General features: G+C 39.1%; 1 protein-coding gene across 4 annotated transcripts in view; it reads left to right on the top strand.

Moving 5' to 3' along the window:
• Positions 1-18,422, top strand: part of MAGI3 (membrane associated guanylate kinase, WW and PDZ domain containing 3) — a 312,781-nt gene that overhangs the window by 220,998 nt on the left and 73,361 nt on the right. For 2 of the 4 annotated variants that reach the window (XM_056139117.1, XM_056139119.1), the window contains exons 4-6: positions 7,263-7,472; positions 10,947-11,121; positions 17,423-17,502. In XM_056139117.1, the coding sequence (XP_055995092.1) occupies positions 7,263-7,472; positions 10,947-11,121; positions 17,423-17,502 (465 nt within the window). Of the gene's footprint in view, positions 1-7,262; positions 7,473-10,943; positions 11,122-17,422; positions 17,503-18,422 lie in introns of all 4 variants that reach the window. The other 2 variants (XM_056139116.1, XM_056139118.1) reach the window with 1 other exon arrangement.

Genomic DNA, 18,422 nt, shown 5'->3' with positions numbered 1-18,422 from the left:
TTGCAGCACTCATTACAATAGCCAGAAACTGGAAGAAACCTGAATGCCCAAGAACAGATGACTGGTTAAAGAAACGCTGGTACATCTACACGGTGGAGTACTATGTAGCTCTTAGAAAAGATGAAGTCATGAAATTTACATACAAGTAGTACAACATGGAAAGTATCATGCTAAGCGTAATGAGTCAGAAAGAGAGGGATAGACATAGAAAGATTGCATTCATCTGGGGGATATAAAGTAACAAAATATGAGATTAATACCCAAGAATAGCTGAGATCAGCACCAGGAGGATTACTCCATAGCTTAATGGCCAGCCGGGCATTCTAGGGGAAAGGGCAGCTCAGATAGAGAAGGGAGCACCAAATAAAGGGTGTTTGGAGGATCCTCCCAGGAGGGGAGATGCATGTCGAAAGTAGACTATGGACTGAACATGTTTGCCACTCAATGCCTCTTTTGCAGACCACAACACCCAAAAGGAGACAGAGAACACAAGGGATTGCCCTGCCACAGAGGCAGGGGCGTTGGGGGGATGGGGTGGGAGGAATATTATCCATGGTGGTGGAAAATGGGCACTGGTGGAGGGATGGGTATTTGATCATTGTATAATCGAAACCCAAGCACAAAAAATTGTAAATCTACAACTGTACCTCATGGTGTTTCACTAATAAAAAAAAATGAATAAACTGAACTTCATCAACATTTAAAACTCAAAAAAAAAACCAAAAGAAATTAAAATGTAAAAACACTCTAAAAAAAAAAAAAGATAGACGCGAATTACCCAAAGACATCGAGAAACAAATCAAACACCTGGAAATTAAACAACTCAATGTTGAACAATGAGTGGGTCAGGAAGGAAGTCAAAGACAAAATCAAAAGATACCTGGAAACAAATGAGAATGAAGACATGAGCTACCAGAACCTACGGGATGCAGCTAAAGCTGTGCTAAGAGGAAAATTTATAGCATTGCAAGCATTCCTCAGGTAAGAAGAAAGGGCCTACATAGAAAACCTAACCACATAGCTCAAGATCTTAGAAAAAGACTAACAAAAGGAACCCAAAATTGGCTGAAGGAAAGAAATAATAAAACTTAGAGCAGAAATTATCGACATGGAAACCCCCAAAAAAGAATCCGAAAGGTCAATGAAACCAGGAGCTGGTTCTTTGAGAAAATAAATAAGATTGATAAACCACTAGCAAGACTCACAAAGGAAAAAAGTGTGAGAACCCTAATAAACAGAATTAGAAATGAAAAAGGGGACATCACAACAGAAACCAATGAAATTCAAAAGATCATCACAGACTACTTTGAGAGTCTGTATGCCACGAAACAAGAGAACCTAGAAGAAATGGTTAAATTCCTGGATTCCTATAATCTCCCAAGATTGAACCAAGAAGATTAGGATACCTGAATAGACCCATTCATATCAAGGAAATTGAAGTGGTAATCAAAAGTCTTCCCAAAAACAAAAGCCCGGGCCCACACGGATTCACTAGTGAATTCTTCCAAGCATTTAAAGAAGACCTTTTGCCAGATCTCCTCAAGCTTTTCCAGGAAATTGAAAAAACAGGAACTCTCCCAAATAGCTTATATGAGGCGCATATCCCTAATACCAAAAGCAAACAAAGACACCACCAACAAAAAAAAAAAAAACTATAGGCAAATATCCCTGATGAATATGGGTGCGAAGATCCTTAACAAAATATTAGCAAATAGAATCCAACAACTCATCAAAAAGATCATACACCAGGACCAAGTGGGATTCATCCCGGGGATGCAAGGATGGTTTAACATTAGGAAATGAATCAATATAATCCATCATATCAACAAAAGTAAAGATAAAAACCATATGATTATATCAGTAGATGCAGAGAAAGCTTTTGACATGATACAGCACCCGTTTATCATGAAAACTCTCACCAAAATGGGTTTTGAAGGAACTTTCCTCAAGATAGTCGAAGCCATCTATGACAGACCCATGGCAAGCATTATCCTCAATAGGGAAAAATAAGGGCATTCCCTCTAAGATCAGGGACAAGACAAGGATGCCAACTATCACCACTTCTATTCAAAATAACACTGGAAGAACTTGCAATAGCAATTAGGCAAGAAAAAGACATTAAAAGCATCCAGATAGGAAAGGAAGAAATCAAGCTCTCACTATTCGCAGATGATATGATACTATATTTCGAGAACCCTAAATCCTCTACCAAGATACTCCTAGAAACAATAGACCAGTAAAGTTGCAGGCTATAAAATTAATACCCATGGCCTTCCTATACACAAATAATGAGACAGAAGAAAGTGACAGGAAAAAAACAATCCTGTTCACATCATGCCCCCAAAAATCAAATACCTCAGAATCAGCCTAACTAAAGAGGTAAAGGACCTCTACAGTGAAAACTACAAAACCCTACTCCATGAAATAAAAGAGGACACGAGGAAATGGAAACATGCCCCTGCTCATGGATAGGAAGAATTAACATTGTCAAAATGGCAATACTCCCCAAAGTATTATATAGATTCAATATGATCCCTATAAGGATACCCATGAAATTCTTTAAAGAAATAGATCAAGCACTCCTGAAATTCATATAGAACAACAAACGTCCACGAATAGCTAAAGCAATTCTTGGGAAAAAGATGTGAGGAGGCATTACCTTCCCTAACCTCAAACTCTTCTACAAAGCGGTAATAATTATAACACCATGGTACTGGAACAAAGGCAGGTCCGCAGACCTATGGAACAGGGTGGAATATCTGTACACACAACCCCAAATGTATGAACATCTAATCTTTGATAAAGGAGCAAGAAATGTGAAGTGGAGCAAGGAAAGCCTCTTCAACAAATGGTGCTGGCATAACTGGACAACCATATGCAAAAAAATGGGCTTAGACCTCGACCTAACACCATGCACAAAAGTCAGATCAAAATGGATTAAAGATGTCAACATCAGGCCAAAATCCATAAGATATATCAAAGACAAGATCGGTAAAACCCTCCACGATATTGAGGCTAACGGTATCTTCAAAGACAACACTCCACTGCCCAGCCAAGTGAAAACAGAGATAAACAATTGGGACTATCTTAAATTTAGAAGCTAATGCACCTCAAAAGATATAGTGACCAGAATATAAAGACAATCTACAGAATAGGAAAGGATATTCACCCAGTACCCATCCGATAAGGCGTTGATATCAAGGATATCAAGGATATCAAGCACTGGTTGAACTCCACAAGAAGAAAACTTCCAACCCCATCAAAAAATGGGGTGATGAAATGAACAGAAACTTTCTCAGAGAAGAAATTCGAATGGATAAAAGGCACCTGAGAAAATGCTCCCTGATCTGCATCAGGGAGATGCAGATCAAAACAACAGAGATATCATCCAAAAGAACAAAAGCAACCAGTGTTGGTGCAGATGTGGCGAGAAAGGAACTCTCCTTCACTGCTGATGGGAATGCCAACTGGTTAAGCCTTTTGGAAAACAGTATAGATGATTCTCAAAAAATTAGAAATTGAGCTCCCATTTGATCCAGCAATACCACTCCTGGGAATATATCCTGGAGAGGCAAAAGAGTATAACCAAAATGACATCTGCACTTCTATGTTCATTGCTGCACTGTTAAAAATAGCCAAAATCTGGGAAAAAAAACCGAGTGCCTGAGAACAGAAGACTGGTTAAAGAAATTTTGGTACATCATACAGTGGAGTACTATGCAGTGTTAGAAAAGACAAAGTCATGAAATTTACATACAAGTGATACTACATGGAAAGTATCATGCTAAAAAGTGAAATGAGTCAGAAAGAGAGGGACAGACATCTGGGGAACATAAAGTAACAAAATAGGAGACTAACAACCAAGAATAGTCAAAATAAGAACCAGGAGTTTCACTCCATGGTTTGAAGGCCAGCCGCACATGCTAGGGGAAAGGGCAGCTCAGACAGGGAAGGGAACACCAAGTAAAGGGTGTTGGGGGGACCTTCCCAGGATGGGAGATGCATGTTGAATGTAGGCTATAGACCAAACATCATTGTCACTCAATGCCTCTTTTGCAAACCTCAGCAACCAAAAGGAGAGAGAACAAAAGGGAATGCCCTGCCACAGAGACTGGATGTTATGGAGGGGATTGGTGGGGGAGGGTTACTGGGATCATTGGGGGTGGAGAATGAGCACTGGTGGAGGGATGGGTACTCAATCATTGTATAACTGAAACCCAAGCACAAAAACTTGTAAGGTCAACAACTGTACCTCATTGTGTTTCACTAATTAAAAAAAAGAGAAAAAATAAAGAAAACAAAGGGAATAAAGCATAACCTCCAAACAGCTTCAAGGGATGAAAACCTTTTTCTGTTCATGAATATAATCTGGGTTCACAAACTTTATCACTTTATTCCCTGTTGTATGTAAAAATCTTTGTACTTACCAAAAACTTAAGGACAATAGATCTACTTGTAAACAGTGCTCAGCTGTCATTTTTAATGGAAGAGTCATATTTTTTTTTAAGTAAGGAAACCGTCAGTTTATAAAGTTCCTGAATCTTATCGGTGATTAAGGACGACAGTTATAATAATCTGAATTCTTCTGATCTCCCCCCTATCCCCCAGAAAAAAAGATAAGGGCCCTATAGTAGGTGATGATTAAGACTGCAGCGTAAGGGGATTGGAGAGATAGCACAGCAGTTACGGTACTTCCCTTGCACGGGCCCAACCTGGGTTTAATCCCCAGAACCCATCTGGCCCTCTGCGCAGCATCAGGAGTGATCCCTGAGCACAAAGCCCACAGTGGTAAGCCCTGAATACTGCCCACTGTGGGCCCACCACACTCATCCCCCTAAAAAAAAAAAAGAAAAAAGAAAAAGAAAAAACAAAGAAAGTAAACAGTAAAATGTGTTTCTAGAGTTTTTAGTGAAACTACCATCTTTCAAGGGCTGGAGCAGTAGCACAGCAGTAGGGCATTTGCCTAGCATGCGGCCGGCCCAGCTGACCCAGGTTCAATTCATCGGCCCCTCTTGGAGAACCCAGCAAACTACTGAGAGTATCTCGCCCATTCGGCAAAACCTGGCAAGGTACCCGTGACTTATTTGGTATGCCAAACACTGTAACAAGTCTCACAATTGAGACATCACTGGGCCCGCTCGAGCAAATCGATGAACAATGGGAGGACAGTGCTACAGTGCTGCCATCCTTCAAAAAAAAAAAAATAAACACAAAATCCCTGCCTTTACATTTTGTCACAGTATGTCCTGGTTCCTCATAGAATGATTATTGAACATGCTGCAGGACGGAGTGAAACCTAAAGCATGTACCTTCCCAAATTCAAAAGCATTTCTTTGTCCTCTGCTCCAGATAAGTGTGAACTGATTATTTATTTATTTATTTGTTTATTTATTTGATTTTTGGGCACACCTGGCAATGCACAGGGATTACTCCTGGCTCTGCACTCAGGAATTACTCCTGGCGGTGCTCAGGGAACCATATGGGATGCTAGGAATTGAACCCAAGTCAGCCGCGTACAAGGCAAATGCCCTACTCGCTGTGCTATTTCTCCAGCCCCCAAGTGTGAACTGATCGTTTCCTTGTTTTCTTGCTTTATTTCTGAGCCAGAAAGTTCGCTCAGATCTTTTCAGTCTGTACATGAATCTTTGCATCCATTTGCACAACAGGAGTAATTCCATTTCGGACATGGATCGTCAGCAAAGGCGTGGGTAGGGGCAACATGTAGTTGAGGAGAAGGGAGAGACAGTATAATGTCTCTTGCCTTGCGTGCGGCTGACCTGGGTTCAGTCCCTGACACCCCATATGAGCACAACTAGGAGTAATCTCTGAGCACAGAGTGAAGAGTGAGCATTGAGCACCATCAGATGTTCCTCCCTCCACTCAAAAAGAGTAGTTGAAAGTTTTTTTAGTTTAACTAAATTATGTTCTCTTTATTATTTTAATGTCAATGACAGCTCAAAGCCAGATAGCCAAGTTGTTCGTGTTAATGCTCCCCCACCACACCATACATGGCTTTATGTAACTCTGTTATTTGTAGACTTGCTTCAGTGAACCAACCTATGCTGTGGCTTTTGTTTTTGTTTTGGATTTTGTGCCACACCCAGCAGTGCTCAGGGACTATTCTTGGGTGGATTGGGGGTTGTTTTGGAGGCACTGGGGGACCAGGTGGTTCCAGGGAGCAAACCCCATGCAAAGCTTGTGCCCAGCCCATTGAGCTGTCTCTTGGCCCAAACCTGGGCTTCTTCTTTTTTTCCTTTTTAAATCTGGAAAAAATAATCCATTGTATGCCCTGTTAATGTTACCTTCTTAATGAAGGAGCATCTTAATTACCTCATTAGGAACCAAGGGATTTTATTAGAAGGTGCGATTTACAGGGGGAAAATATCATAAATATTTTATTCCCTAGTCATATTTATCCTTCTACAACATTAGCATGGTAATTGATAATAAGATAAGAAGTAGCAGGGGCCAGAAGTTATTAGTTTAACTAGCTCTATTGAATGCTTTATCAGTGTATTTGTCTGCCTCCTGGGACTTGCAAATTGAGAAGATATTCAGTTGTTTTCATTCTATTCTGGAACATTTACTGCTTCCCAAGATTTAACCTTTTAAAGTATTTCTTGCTTTCCTGAAAGTAAGTCAATATTGAATTATGCTAATGTCTTTATTCAATAAATTGTCAGATATAATAATATAATTAGAATGCTCAGGAAAACTTTTAGAAATTGCTTTTATATAAACAGCCTACATTTCAACAGACTTCATTCTTAGCTCTATCCTTTGCCCACATATTTCCTCATTTTACCAAAATAGTTCATTATATTACACATCAGTTACACATCAGAGAAAAATTATGAGTTCATATTTTTCTTCCTTTACTCCCACTTTTTATGCCAATTAGTCTTAACATGAGAGCAGTGATGCATTTAAATTTACAAATTAGACCCGAATTTAGAACTGCTGCATAGCAAGCCTTGTAGGAATAAATAATCTACATATGTAAAATAACTTCCTGGCCTTGGTACAAATCACAAATCATATTCAAATGTTAGATGTTACATAATCAGTCAGCAAAGGGGTTGAGACACAGTCCTTGCTCTTTTACCTGCCCTCTCCCCAGCAGGATTTTGGCATCGCTTTGGCCTCCGGTGGGTATTTAGCGAAGTATCGGGTAACAAAGCAGAGATATTGAGTGAAATAATGTTGTTCTGATTCTTGATTCAACATTAGTACTTTATTATATACTATTTTCCCCACTGCAGGGAACTTCTATGGGACTCCCAAACCTCCAGCAGAGCCCAGCCCTTTCCAGCCTGACCCAGTTGACCAGGTTCTCTTTGATAATGAGTTTGACACTGAATCCCAAAGAAAACGAACTACATCTGTCAGCAAAATGGAAAGAATGGACAGTTCTCTTCCTGAAGAGGAAGAAGATGAGGACAAGGAAGCTGTTAATGGTAGTGGAAATGCAGGTTAGTAAATGATAAATGACTTTGGCCAACCTTTTAGGTCAATTTTGACATGACACTGAGTTAGAAGTAGTAAAAATGTTCACAGGTATATGCAGAACAAGTGATGAGATTTAAATTTTAAGTTTTTATTTTATTGTGTGTGTGTGTGTGTGTGTGTGTGTGTGTGTGTGTGTGTGGAGCATAATTGTTAGGCCATACCCAGCTGTGCTGAGGACTGACCGCTGGCTCTGTGGTCAGGGGTCCTGGCAGCACTCAGAGAACTGCCCTGGATCAGCACTTGCAAGGAAAGCACCTTAACCTCTCCAGCCTCTGATTTTTTGTCTTTGTTTTTGAACCACACCTGGTAGTATTTAGGGCTTGCTCTTGGTTCTGTACTCAGGGATCATTCCTGGTGGGACAGCTACACTCCCCAAGTCCCTCCTGCGTGTCAGGAATTGGACCTGGGTCAGCCTCATGCAAGGCAAGTGCCCTGCTTGTTATATTATCTCTACAACCTCTGACTTTAAAAGACTGTCTGTGGAACCAAGTCTTCTCTGTTGCCATCTTGTTGATCATCTGAAGTAAGCTGCCCCAAATGGCAGTTTTGACAAATCAGCAATAAACTATTGTTGATAGTAATGCCTATGCCATGAATCTGGAACTTGAAAGATTGGCATTTATCGCTGTTGCTGAAATGCAGAAATCTTTTGTTGGCTAACATGCTACTTTGTAGAATGTGAACCAAATGTAGATGTTGCAAGATACAGCCTTTGACCAAAATTAATTACATGGGGTTGGAAATATTCAAGTCAAGGTTCTCTGAAAGATTTGTGGGCAAAGTTTGCTTGGGCCCATACGTGGTGGTGCTCAGGAGCTCCTCAGTGGTCGGAGCAGTCAGTCATACTGGTGGGGTTTTTGATTTTTTTTTTTAATTTTTATTTTTGAGTCACACCAAGTGATGCTCAGGAGTTACTCCTGGCTCTGCACTAAAGAATACTCCTGCCGGTGCTTGGGAGACTGTATGGGATGCAGAGGATTGAACTTCAGTCGGCCTCATTCAAGGCAAATGCCCTAACTGCTGTGCTATCACACCGGCCCCTCTGCTGCTGTTTTTTGGGAAGATCATAGAGTGTTCAGGACTGAACCTGGTCCTTCCTCATGCCCTTCAGCACTTTGTGCTCTCTACTCTGTCCTCTTAGCAATGTTTTAAATTTAAATCCTAAAAATTTTCTTTTCAAACTTAACTTGTATTTTTTCATTAAATTCAAAACCAACAGTTTGGTGGTAGAGAATCTTCTCCTTTTGAGTTCCCCTAAATGGTGTGGTTATGCCTTAAGAGATTCCTGGACTTCTGTTTCTGAGTGTCAGGAACTCAGAAGTCATAGAAGAATTAATTTCTGTTTTAACTATAATTTCATTATCATAATTATTATAATAATTCCATTAAAAACACTAGAAAGGAGCTTCATTTGGTCTGAAGCTTTGCTTGTTTTTTTCATTCTTGTATTCTTTGCATTTCAATCAGTGTCTTGCACTACTATAGTAGAATGTGAAATAATATTTTATTGGTAATCAGTAAATGAATGAAATTTGAGCATATCCTCATATTTATAGTAGTCACACCATGTTCTTTTAAAAGCATCCTAATAGTTTTCTTCATCAGTTATTAAAATTTGCTATACATCCTGTATTAACTGCTTCAGTACATTTAGTGTGTATATTTCCTTTCTGGAGTATAAGTCTGGTTTTATAAACTTAACATCTCGCATAGTTATGACACATAATCCATCTATTGTTAAATGAAAGGACCCAAAGTATTCGAGTATAAAGACTGCGTACAAGCCTGGAGATAGTGCAGGGTAAGTTACTTGCCCTGCCAGTGGCTGACTTGGGTTCCATCTCCACACCACCACACCATAGATAGTCGCTTAAGCCCTGCCAGGAGTGATCCCTGAGTGCAGAGTCAAGACTAAGCCCTGGAGGTGTTATAAGACCAAGAACAGATCTAAGTATATTAGGTGAAGGCTGCAGTGATCACTCAGTGAGCTGGAGCATGTGCTTTGTGGAAATCCCGGGTTTGATCCTCCGCACCACCTGATCTCCTGATCACTACTAGGCATGCAGCCTTCTGCCTCCCCCTTGCCCAAATGGAAAGGTTTAGGTGCAATCACACCTAATTCTTTAAGAGCTATTAAAGAGACCATCCTATCATAGAACCTTTTCATTATGTCAACTTTGCTGTTCTACAGAGTTGTCTGTTAACATTTTTAAATGGTGAAGATTGGGATTAGAGATCACGAATCTTTCCTAATATGGGAATTTACATGTTTTTAATTTGAAGAAAAATTTTTTACCATTTTTTTTAAAAAAACTCATGTAGAGTTTTTGAGATGACTGCAATTCCCTTAGAAGTAACTCTGTGTATAATCTCTATAGTTTATGCTTGTCATGCATAAAATGTTGTTAAACCAGATGTTACATACTCTTTGATGTTAATATTTAAGTATATATCCAAGAGTGTGTGGGAGGCAATTTTGTATTCTATTTCTTGCATTCAGTAGCTTAGCACACTTTTGTTGGATTCTATTTTCTCTGTAAGATAAAATATGAAGAATATTTTTATTTAAAAATATTAGAAGACATGGTCAAAAGAATCCTGCCTTTTCTGAGAAAGCAATAATTATAGTTGTTAACGAATTCCAAATTGAAAAAGAAACATTGTGTATTTCTTTTGGTCATAGTAGTTAAGAGCATGAGCCATTTAGATTCCAATCATGACTTTGCTGTTTATTAGCTTTGTATTGTTAACTGAGTACATTTAACATCATTGTATCTTAGCTTCCTTATCTGCACAATGGGAGCTATGATATTGAAATAATATACTTGGTATGAGGGTAAAGAGTTCATATAGGTAAAATGCTTAAAACAATCCTTGGCACATAAAGAACTGTAAGTGCATCTGTCTCAGTTGATGTTGGTATTATATTCAGTAGCGATAGCACAGCAGAAGGGCATTTGCCTTACAAGCAGCCAACATGGCCAACACGAGTTCAATTCCTCCACCCCTCTCGGAGAGCCCGGCAAGCTACCGAGAGTATCTCTCCTGCATGGCAAAGCCTGGCAAGCTACCCGTTACGTATTCAGTATGCCAAACACAGTAACAAGTCTCATGATGGAGATGTTACTGGGCCCGCTCAAGCAAATCGATGAACGCCGGGAGGACCGTGACCATGATTTACTAAATTGATTATGTTGTGGATTTTTGCTTCTTTCCTGACAAGCATCCAAAGTGTTGTGCAGGATCAATGCTACCAAGCAGATGGGAAAAAAAACAAGTATGTCTAATTGTTGTTTCAAAAATGATAGCAGATAGTGAACTTAAGAGAGAAGGAGATTTGCAATCAGCTATTGGCAAGTTGTTAGAATGAAGGGAACTTGTGTGAGGGGAACAGCATCATTCTACCCGTCCTCAAGCTATTGTATTTTGAACAGCAGAAACTAGAGAGAGGCTTTCCGAACCATCTGACTGGATGAAGACGATCCCAAGTTACAACCAAACCAGCAGCTCCATGGACTTTAGAAATTATATGATGAGAGATGAGAATCTGGAACCACTGCCCCCTAATTGGGAAATGGCCTATACCGACACAGGGATGATCTACTTCATTGAGTAAGCAAATGTTTCTATTTCTTCTAGCATGCTTCATCACTGTAAGGCTGATCTTTCAAACATCTTTTTCATGTTTCACAAAACTCTCTTTTCTTTTCTCTTAAATATATATATGTGTGTGTGTGTGTATATATCGCTTTTTGGGGTCACACCTGGCGATGCACAGGGGTTACTCCTGCTTCATGCACTCAGGAATTACTCCTAGCAGTGCTCAGGGGACCATATGGGATGCTGGGAATCGAACCCAACTGGCCGCATGCAAGGCAAACTCTCTACCTGCTGTGCCATCGCTCCAGCCCCTCTTTTTCCCTTAAAAATATTTTAAATGCACATTATAGTTGATTATTTTTAGGGGGTAGGGTCACACCCAGTGATGCTCGGGAATTACTCGCAGGTCTGCACTGAGGAATTACTCCTGGCAGTGCTCAGGGAGCTATATGGGATGCTGAGATTGAACCCTCATTGACCACATGCAAGACAAACTCCCTAGCCATTCTACTATCGCTCTGACACCAGTTGATTCTTAATCTGATTATGTCCCTGAATGATATATTATTAAAACTCTAGTCTTAGAAAAACAGGAAGATTTAAAAACAGGTCTATCACTAATGATGAAGAAATGTAAAGAATAAAGGATATTTCACTTTGCTTTTTTAAATCACTTTTTGGTGGATCATCCAACTTAAACAGCATCTTAGGGATTATAGTTGTTTGGAAAAGAACATGTTTGTTAACAGAATGAAATATTTTAGGTGCTAGTGTTTAAATCTGGTGTATTTAGACAGTATAATTTAGGAGGAAATTATCAGTGGCCTTATAATTGGTACACTGTAAATTCACAAAATCCAAGTGTATTTCATGGGGAATTAGTACCACAGTAATATATTTATTTATTATATAGTCATACTGATACAATAAATTTATCAACATGGAATACCACATTGTTCAGTCAACCTAGAATTTTATATTGTTTGCACCAGAGAATAACATTATGCAAGTAATTGTAAGTTTTATTCTGAAGTATTTTTATATGCTCGTGCAGCTGTGGTTTTCATTCATCAGGTAATTTCATCCTCCAAGTAATTTTATGCTTCGAGAGATAGGATATGAATATAATGAGGTTAAAGAATTTAAGAAATTATAATTAAAATATTAAGCGTTACATACTATACTCAACGAATTCAGATATGAGCTAAAGCAACATATGTGAAGAAATATGCTTCTTAAATGTAAGCCAACATTACCTCAGTAGCACTGCACTGTAGCACTGTCCTCCCATTGTTCATTGATTTACTCAAGTCGGCACCATTAACATTTTCATTGTGAGACGTTGTTGTTGTTGTTGTTGTTGTTGTTACTGTTTTTGGCATATCGAAGATTCCATGGGGAGCTTTCCAGGCTTTGCAATAGGGGCGGAATACTCTCGGTAGCTTGCCAGGCTCTCTGAGAGGGACGGAGAAATCAAATCCGGGTTGGCCGCATGCAAGGCAAACACTCTACCCACTGTGCTATTGCTCCGGCCCATTACCTCAGTAATTAATTGAATTAGGGATGGAAAAATTTGAATTTGTTTTCTCAGTTGATTCTCCAAGTCACACTCACTCCTTCCCATAAAGTAAGCATTTTGCTGTTTCAAGCAATATTCTAGTGCTTAAACAACAAAAATTTTATGTTCATAGTACACTTTTTGTCATAGATTAGCTATACTTTTTACCATAGATTCACAGTAGATTATTGATTAGGCTACACATTTATATACTTATTAATGACCAGGATTAGGCAAAAAGATAAAATCAGGTACCTTCTGTGGACAATTTAAAGAGCATTTCTTTTTGTGGGGTGGGGGTGAGGACCCACATTCAATAGTGCTCAGGGCTTACTCCGGCTCTGTGCTCAGGGATTACTCCTTCTCTGTACTCAGAGTTCACTCCTGCTGTTGCTCAGAGGACCATCTCTGGTGCTAGGAATCAGGCCAGGTTTAACCATGTGCTGAGTCACGTCTTAATACCTGTACTGTCTATACAGCCCTTTAGAGATTTTTCATGGATTTTTTAGAATTTTGATTTTCATGGTAACATGAGAACTAGGTTCCCAAATTACTAGAAATGACCAGAAGAATGCCTTTAGAAGCAAATTATGAGACACTGAATATGATAGAACATCATCCTATAAATAGGGATAAATTAGTAAACTATAGAGAAGGAAGTTTTTTTAAGTTTTGTTGTTGAACATTGGGGCTGGAGTGATAGCACAGCGGTAGGGTGTTTGCTTTGCACGCAGCCAACATGACCGACTCGAGTTCGATTCCTCCGCCCCTCTCGGAGAGCCCGGCAAGCTACTGAGAGTATCTCGCCTGCACAGCAGGGCCTGGCAAGCTCCCCGTGATGTATTCGATATGCCAAACACAGTAACAACAAAGTCTCCAATGGAGACATTACTGGGCCTGCTCGAGCAAATTGGTGATCAACGGGAGGACCTTTACTTTACTTTACTTTACTTGTTGAACATTATTAAAAGCCTTTATTAAAATGGCTTACAAGTGGCTTACAAGCGGCCAACATGGCCGACCCGAGTTCGATTCCTCCACCCCTCTCGGAGAGCCCGGCAAGCTACCGAGAGTATTCGATATGCCAGACACAGTAACAACAAAGTCTCCAATGGAGACATTACTGGGCCCGCTCGAGCAAATCGACGATCAACGGGAGGGCCTTTACCTTTACCTTTTACCTTACAAGTTTAACAAAAGACATGAAGGGCCGAACTGATAGTACAGGGGTAAGGCACACAACCTTGCACATAGCCGACCTGGGTTTGATCCCCAGCATCTCTGCTCCCTGCTAGGAGTGATCCCTGAGAACCACTGGGAATGGCCTAAAAACAAAAAAAAAGTAATAAAAAATTAATAAATGTAAGACCTGAAAGTGCAAAACTTTCAAAGAAACAGGAGCAAGAGTGAGGATGTAGCTCAGCAATAGGGACAGGTACTACATGTCATGTCCCATGATTTTATCCCCCCGCCCCCAAACCCACAAACACACATAAACGGTGGGCCTAAAAGATTGCCTGACCCAGGCCTTGATACCACATATGATGCCCTGAGCAACACCAGGAGTGATCCTGGGCTCTCGTTGAGCATAAACCAGAGAAAGCCCTCCTGAGCATCACTGAGTATGGATTAAACAAAACAAAACAAACAAACAAAAAACTTTAAACTGTATAGGAAGGGGAAATAACAGAATAAAAAGCAGCCTGCAAAATATTTTTAAAAATATTTGCAAATTATATCTAAATATATCCTGAATATAATTAAACATCATTTGCTACTAAAGTTCTAGTATCTAGTGTTGCCTATAGCTAATGTGTTTGATCTGTTACTGCTACTATTAACTCACACATTCTTTTTTTTCTTTTTTTTAATTTATTTTTATTTTATAATTTAGTTCACAATATTTGATTACATTTAATATTCAAACATCAATCCCACCACCATTACACCTTCCCACCACCAATGGGAATTTTTCCATCCCAAGCCCCAATTCCTGTCCCAAAACACAAATGAGATAATATATTTTGTGTTATCTGTTATGAAGAACTGCTGAACATGCTTACAAAAAAGTGTTCATATAGAAAACAGTGTGAAGATAGTTCTATTTTGGCAGAGCTATTAAGACATTCTATAGGATATCACTAACATGTTAAAGTTTTGGTGATGTGAGCTTTGGTATATCACTGTATCACTGTGACTGTCATCCCATTGATCATCAATTTGCTCGAACGGGCCCAGTAACATCTCCATTCATCCTAGCCCTCAGATTTTAGCAGCCTCTCTTTACTCATTCTTTTTTTTTTATTTTTTTATTTTTTAATTTTTATTAGTGAAACACCATGAGGTAAAGTTGTAGACTTACAAATTTTTGTGCTTGGGTTTCAGTTATACAATGATCGAGTACCCATCACTCCACCAGAAGTCACACATTCTTAAGACAAGAATGGTCAGAGACATCTGTAGTCTTAGTTGTTGTGCCTTTGGTATAATATTTCTTTCTTTACCTTGGGAAATAATGAGTAAAATCCTAGCAGATTACCTATTTTAACAGTAGCAGTTTGAGTCAGTGGAGCCAAAGTTAAGTTTTTTTCAAGATTTAACTTTGTACTTAGTTTAGCAACATAGTTCCATGATTTTTTTCCTAACAACTGCATGGTTCTGTGGCTTTTTAAAGTCCTAGTTCTTTTCACTTTACTAAAACTGATTTAATAGTTTTAGTTTGGGGAAATTATCTCTGTGATAAAAGGAATAACACAGACCTTCTAAGAAATGATCCTGATTTCTCCCACTTTGATTAGCCAGTGTCAGCATACCAAAATGTGTTAGCACAATCTTCCAGTTTATCTATATAAGAAGGGACTGAATAGTTCTATCTATGAGTAGCTCAAGAGTTCAAAAAAGTTTAGAAGAAATGAAGCCATTAGCTTCAGGGCTGAAGAGAAATCTAGGTAGAGATTCATGAGTTTAAAGACACCAAAGTGTTCACATTGTTATTCTCACATTACTTTGATAAAACATTTCATTATCTATTCCTACGTGTACTTCCTACATCCATTTTCTCCATAACTTTTTTCCTTGATAGTCTCACATTTCAGATTCGTTGCCTATTTGATTGTGTGATAGTTTTGAGACTCAGTACCTGCTACATGCTAACTTGGCCTGATGGTAACTGTGATGAAATCAAACAATACTGATCATCAAAAAGCCTCTGTGCCCTACTTCATAAAAAGGGGTATGAGGAAGAATTTTTCAGTTCCACCTTTTATTTTTTTTTTGCTTAATATATGTATTAAGAATGTATTAAGAATGTATTAAGCATGTGGGGCTGGAGCAATAGCACAGCGGGTAGGGCGTTTGCCTTGCACGCGGCTGACCTGAGTTCGATTCCCAGCATCCCATATGGTCCCCTGAGTGCCGCCAGGAGTAATTCCTGAGTGCAGAGCAAGGAATAACCCCTGTGCATTGCCGTGTGTGACCCAAAAAGAGAAAAAAAGAATGTATTAAGCATGTAGGGGTGTTGAAGTTACAAAATGCTATTTTCTACCAAATTATATTGGGAGTGTGTAAGGTTTTGCAACGTGCACAGATACCATTTGTGTTTGGATGACTGTGGAGCTGTTTAGAGCATCCTGACACTGCACCATGGATGCTAATAGAAGTCCCCTTAGCTGTGGTTGCTGGAGCTGCAGAGATGGTTTTCCTGGGGAAGGATTTATGGTTTTCAGTTGCATTTCTTTTGGGTCCAGTTAACCAGAAGTCCACTGAAAATAAAGAATATTAGGACAAGGTGTTAAGATCTGAGCTTTGTATCAGTGTATATAGTATTCAGTGTAGTTTTAGAAAATAAGCTAGACAATTAAGAAAAATGCTTCTATCGAGTTTTTTTTATTATAAAATCATAAAATTATAAAATCATAAGATCACTTGATATTGCACATAGAGAAGAGCCTGTCCGCTTCAACTTAGCTGTCAGCTGCACTGGAGTCTTTTGTGTCCGCATGTTTATATTCTATATTGGTAACATTTTGTTCTTTCATATTGGTTGGAAATTTTCTACCTGTCTAATAATAGCTGCATAATAATACCTAGATTCTGTTTTACCTGATTTCCCCCATAATTTTCTGCACTTTATCATGACTGAAATGCTTAGTGCGTATAGAACATATTTTCCCATGTGAGTTTCTGTTTATTTGTAAAATATATTTCATATGTTTACATATTTATAGCACAGTGGGTAGGGCATTTGCCTTGCATGCGGCAGACCCAGGTTCGATTCCTCTACCCCTCTTGGAGAGCCTGGCAAGCTGAAACTCAAACATGAAAACTTTGTAACTATATCTCACAGTGATTCAATTAAAAAAAAATAGAATGAAACAAGGGTTTCCACACAGGTTGTATTTTGTTGTTGTTGTTGTTGTTGTTTTGGCTAGTTAATTCCCATAACAGGGCTGTGTATCTTTTTGAAATGTTTTGACTGTTTAAATCCATGTCTGTTGTTCTGTCTTGGGTGCTTTAGCCCTCCTTTTGTCTCCATTCACAAATGAGTGCCTCTATCTTTGCTTTTTCATTCTGGCGGTTCTGAAGTAACAGACAGAGAATATGGGGTATTTTTTAAAGCAGAGGGCTACAAACAGAGGAGGAGGAGCTGAGAGTCCAGACATCATTTATATATGCCTATTAGCCCCTTTGGACCTCTGTTTTTGAAATCCTTTCTCCTTGATTGTACACTTTCTAATTGAAATCTTTATTCTACAGCCATAATACCAAGACAACCACCTGGCTGGATCCTCGCCTTTGTAAGAAAGCCAAAGCCCCTGAAGACTGTGAAGACGGAGGTAGAGATTGAGAAACCTTTTATTCTACCCTGTTCTCTTAATCCCTTTGTACTCTTCATGCTTAGATCATGAGTTTTCCAAAAGCCTAAACAAACCCTGATGTGCATAACGTATAAGCCAGAAATGGATATAATAATAATTCACTGCCTGCTAATTATGTCATTATATCAAATTTAGTGAAAGATTTCATCCTTCTCATTTTGAGGATTATAAAAATTAAATCTTTAAGTTGCTTAGGATACGGCATAAGTGATGAAGTACATGCCCAACATGTGTGAAATCCTTGCCCCCCCACCACCACAAACACCCACCAACACACCCTGCAAACATTCCCGGGGGACACCCAGGAGGACCATGAGCACCAAATTTGAGCCAGCACCAGGGTTTAGTGCCACCACTAAGATGACCCTCTGCCCCACCCCCAGCAACTGTGGGTGTGGACCCTATTAAAAAAAAAGTACTTTGAAGAATATAAGTAAAGATAAAAATAATGCATTTTTAAAAAATGTTTTAAAGACAAAATTTTAAAATTCTACATCTTTTAATTTGTTAGGTACATTTTCAACCATATATAGCCTTATCAAATCTGCTAAGTCATCAAAATATATTTAATTTAGAGCCTACAAGATAACACCAACATTAAGATGCTCACCTTACATGTGACCCATCCAGGTTTGATCCTGGTGCTACACACAGCCCAGGGATCAGAAGCAGGAGTAAGCTCTGAGCACTACTGGGTGTGCCCCAACACCTCCCTCCAGTATATATGTGTGTGTGTGTGTGTGTGTGTGTGTGTTATTTATATAACTTGGTATATAATAGAATCAGTATCTATACTGATTTTATATCTATAACAAATCCATACCATTTAGAGCACAATGAGAATGAGAAATCTTACCTCATTCCCACCTCTCAACATA

The sequence above is a fragment of the Sorex fumeus genome, unplaced genomic scaffold (genome assembly GCF_029834395.1).
Source record: "Sorex fumeus unplaced genomic scaffold, SorFum_2.1 ptg000131l, whole genome shotgun sequence".
In the NCBI taxonomy this organism is placed as follows: domain Eukaryota; kingdom Metazoa; phylum Chordata; class Mammalia; order Eulipotyphla; family Soricidae; genus Sorex; species Sorex fumeus.
The sequence above is the reverse complement of the archived record's forward strand: the minus strand, read 5'-3'. Positions and strand labels throughout refer to the sequence as shown.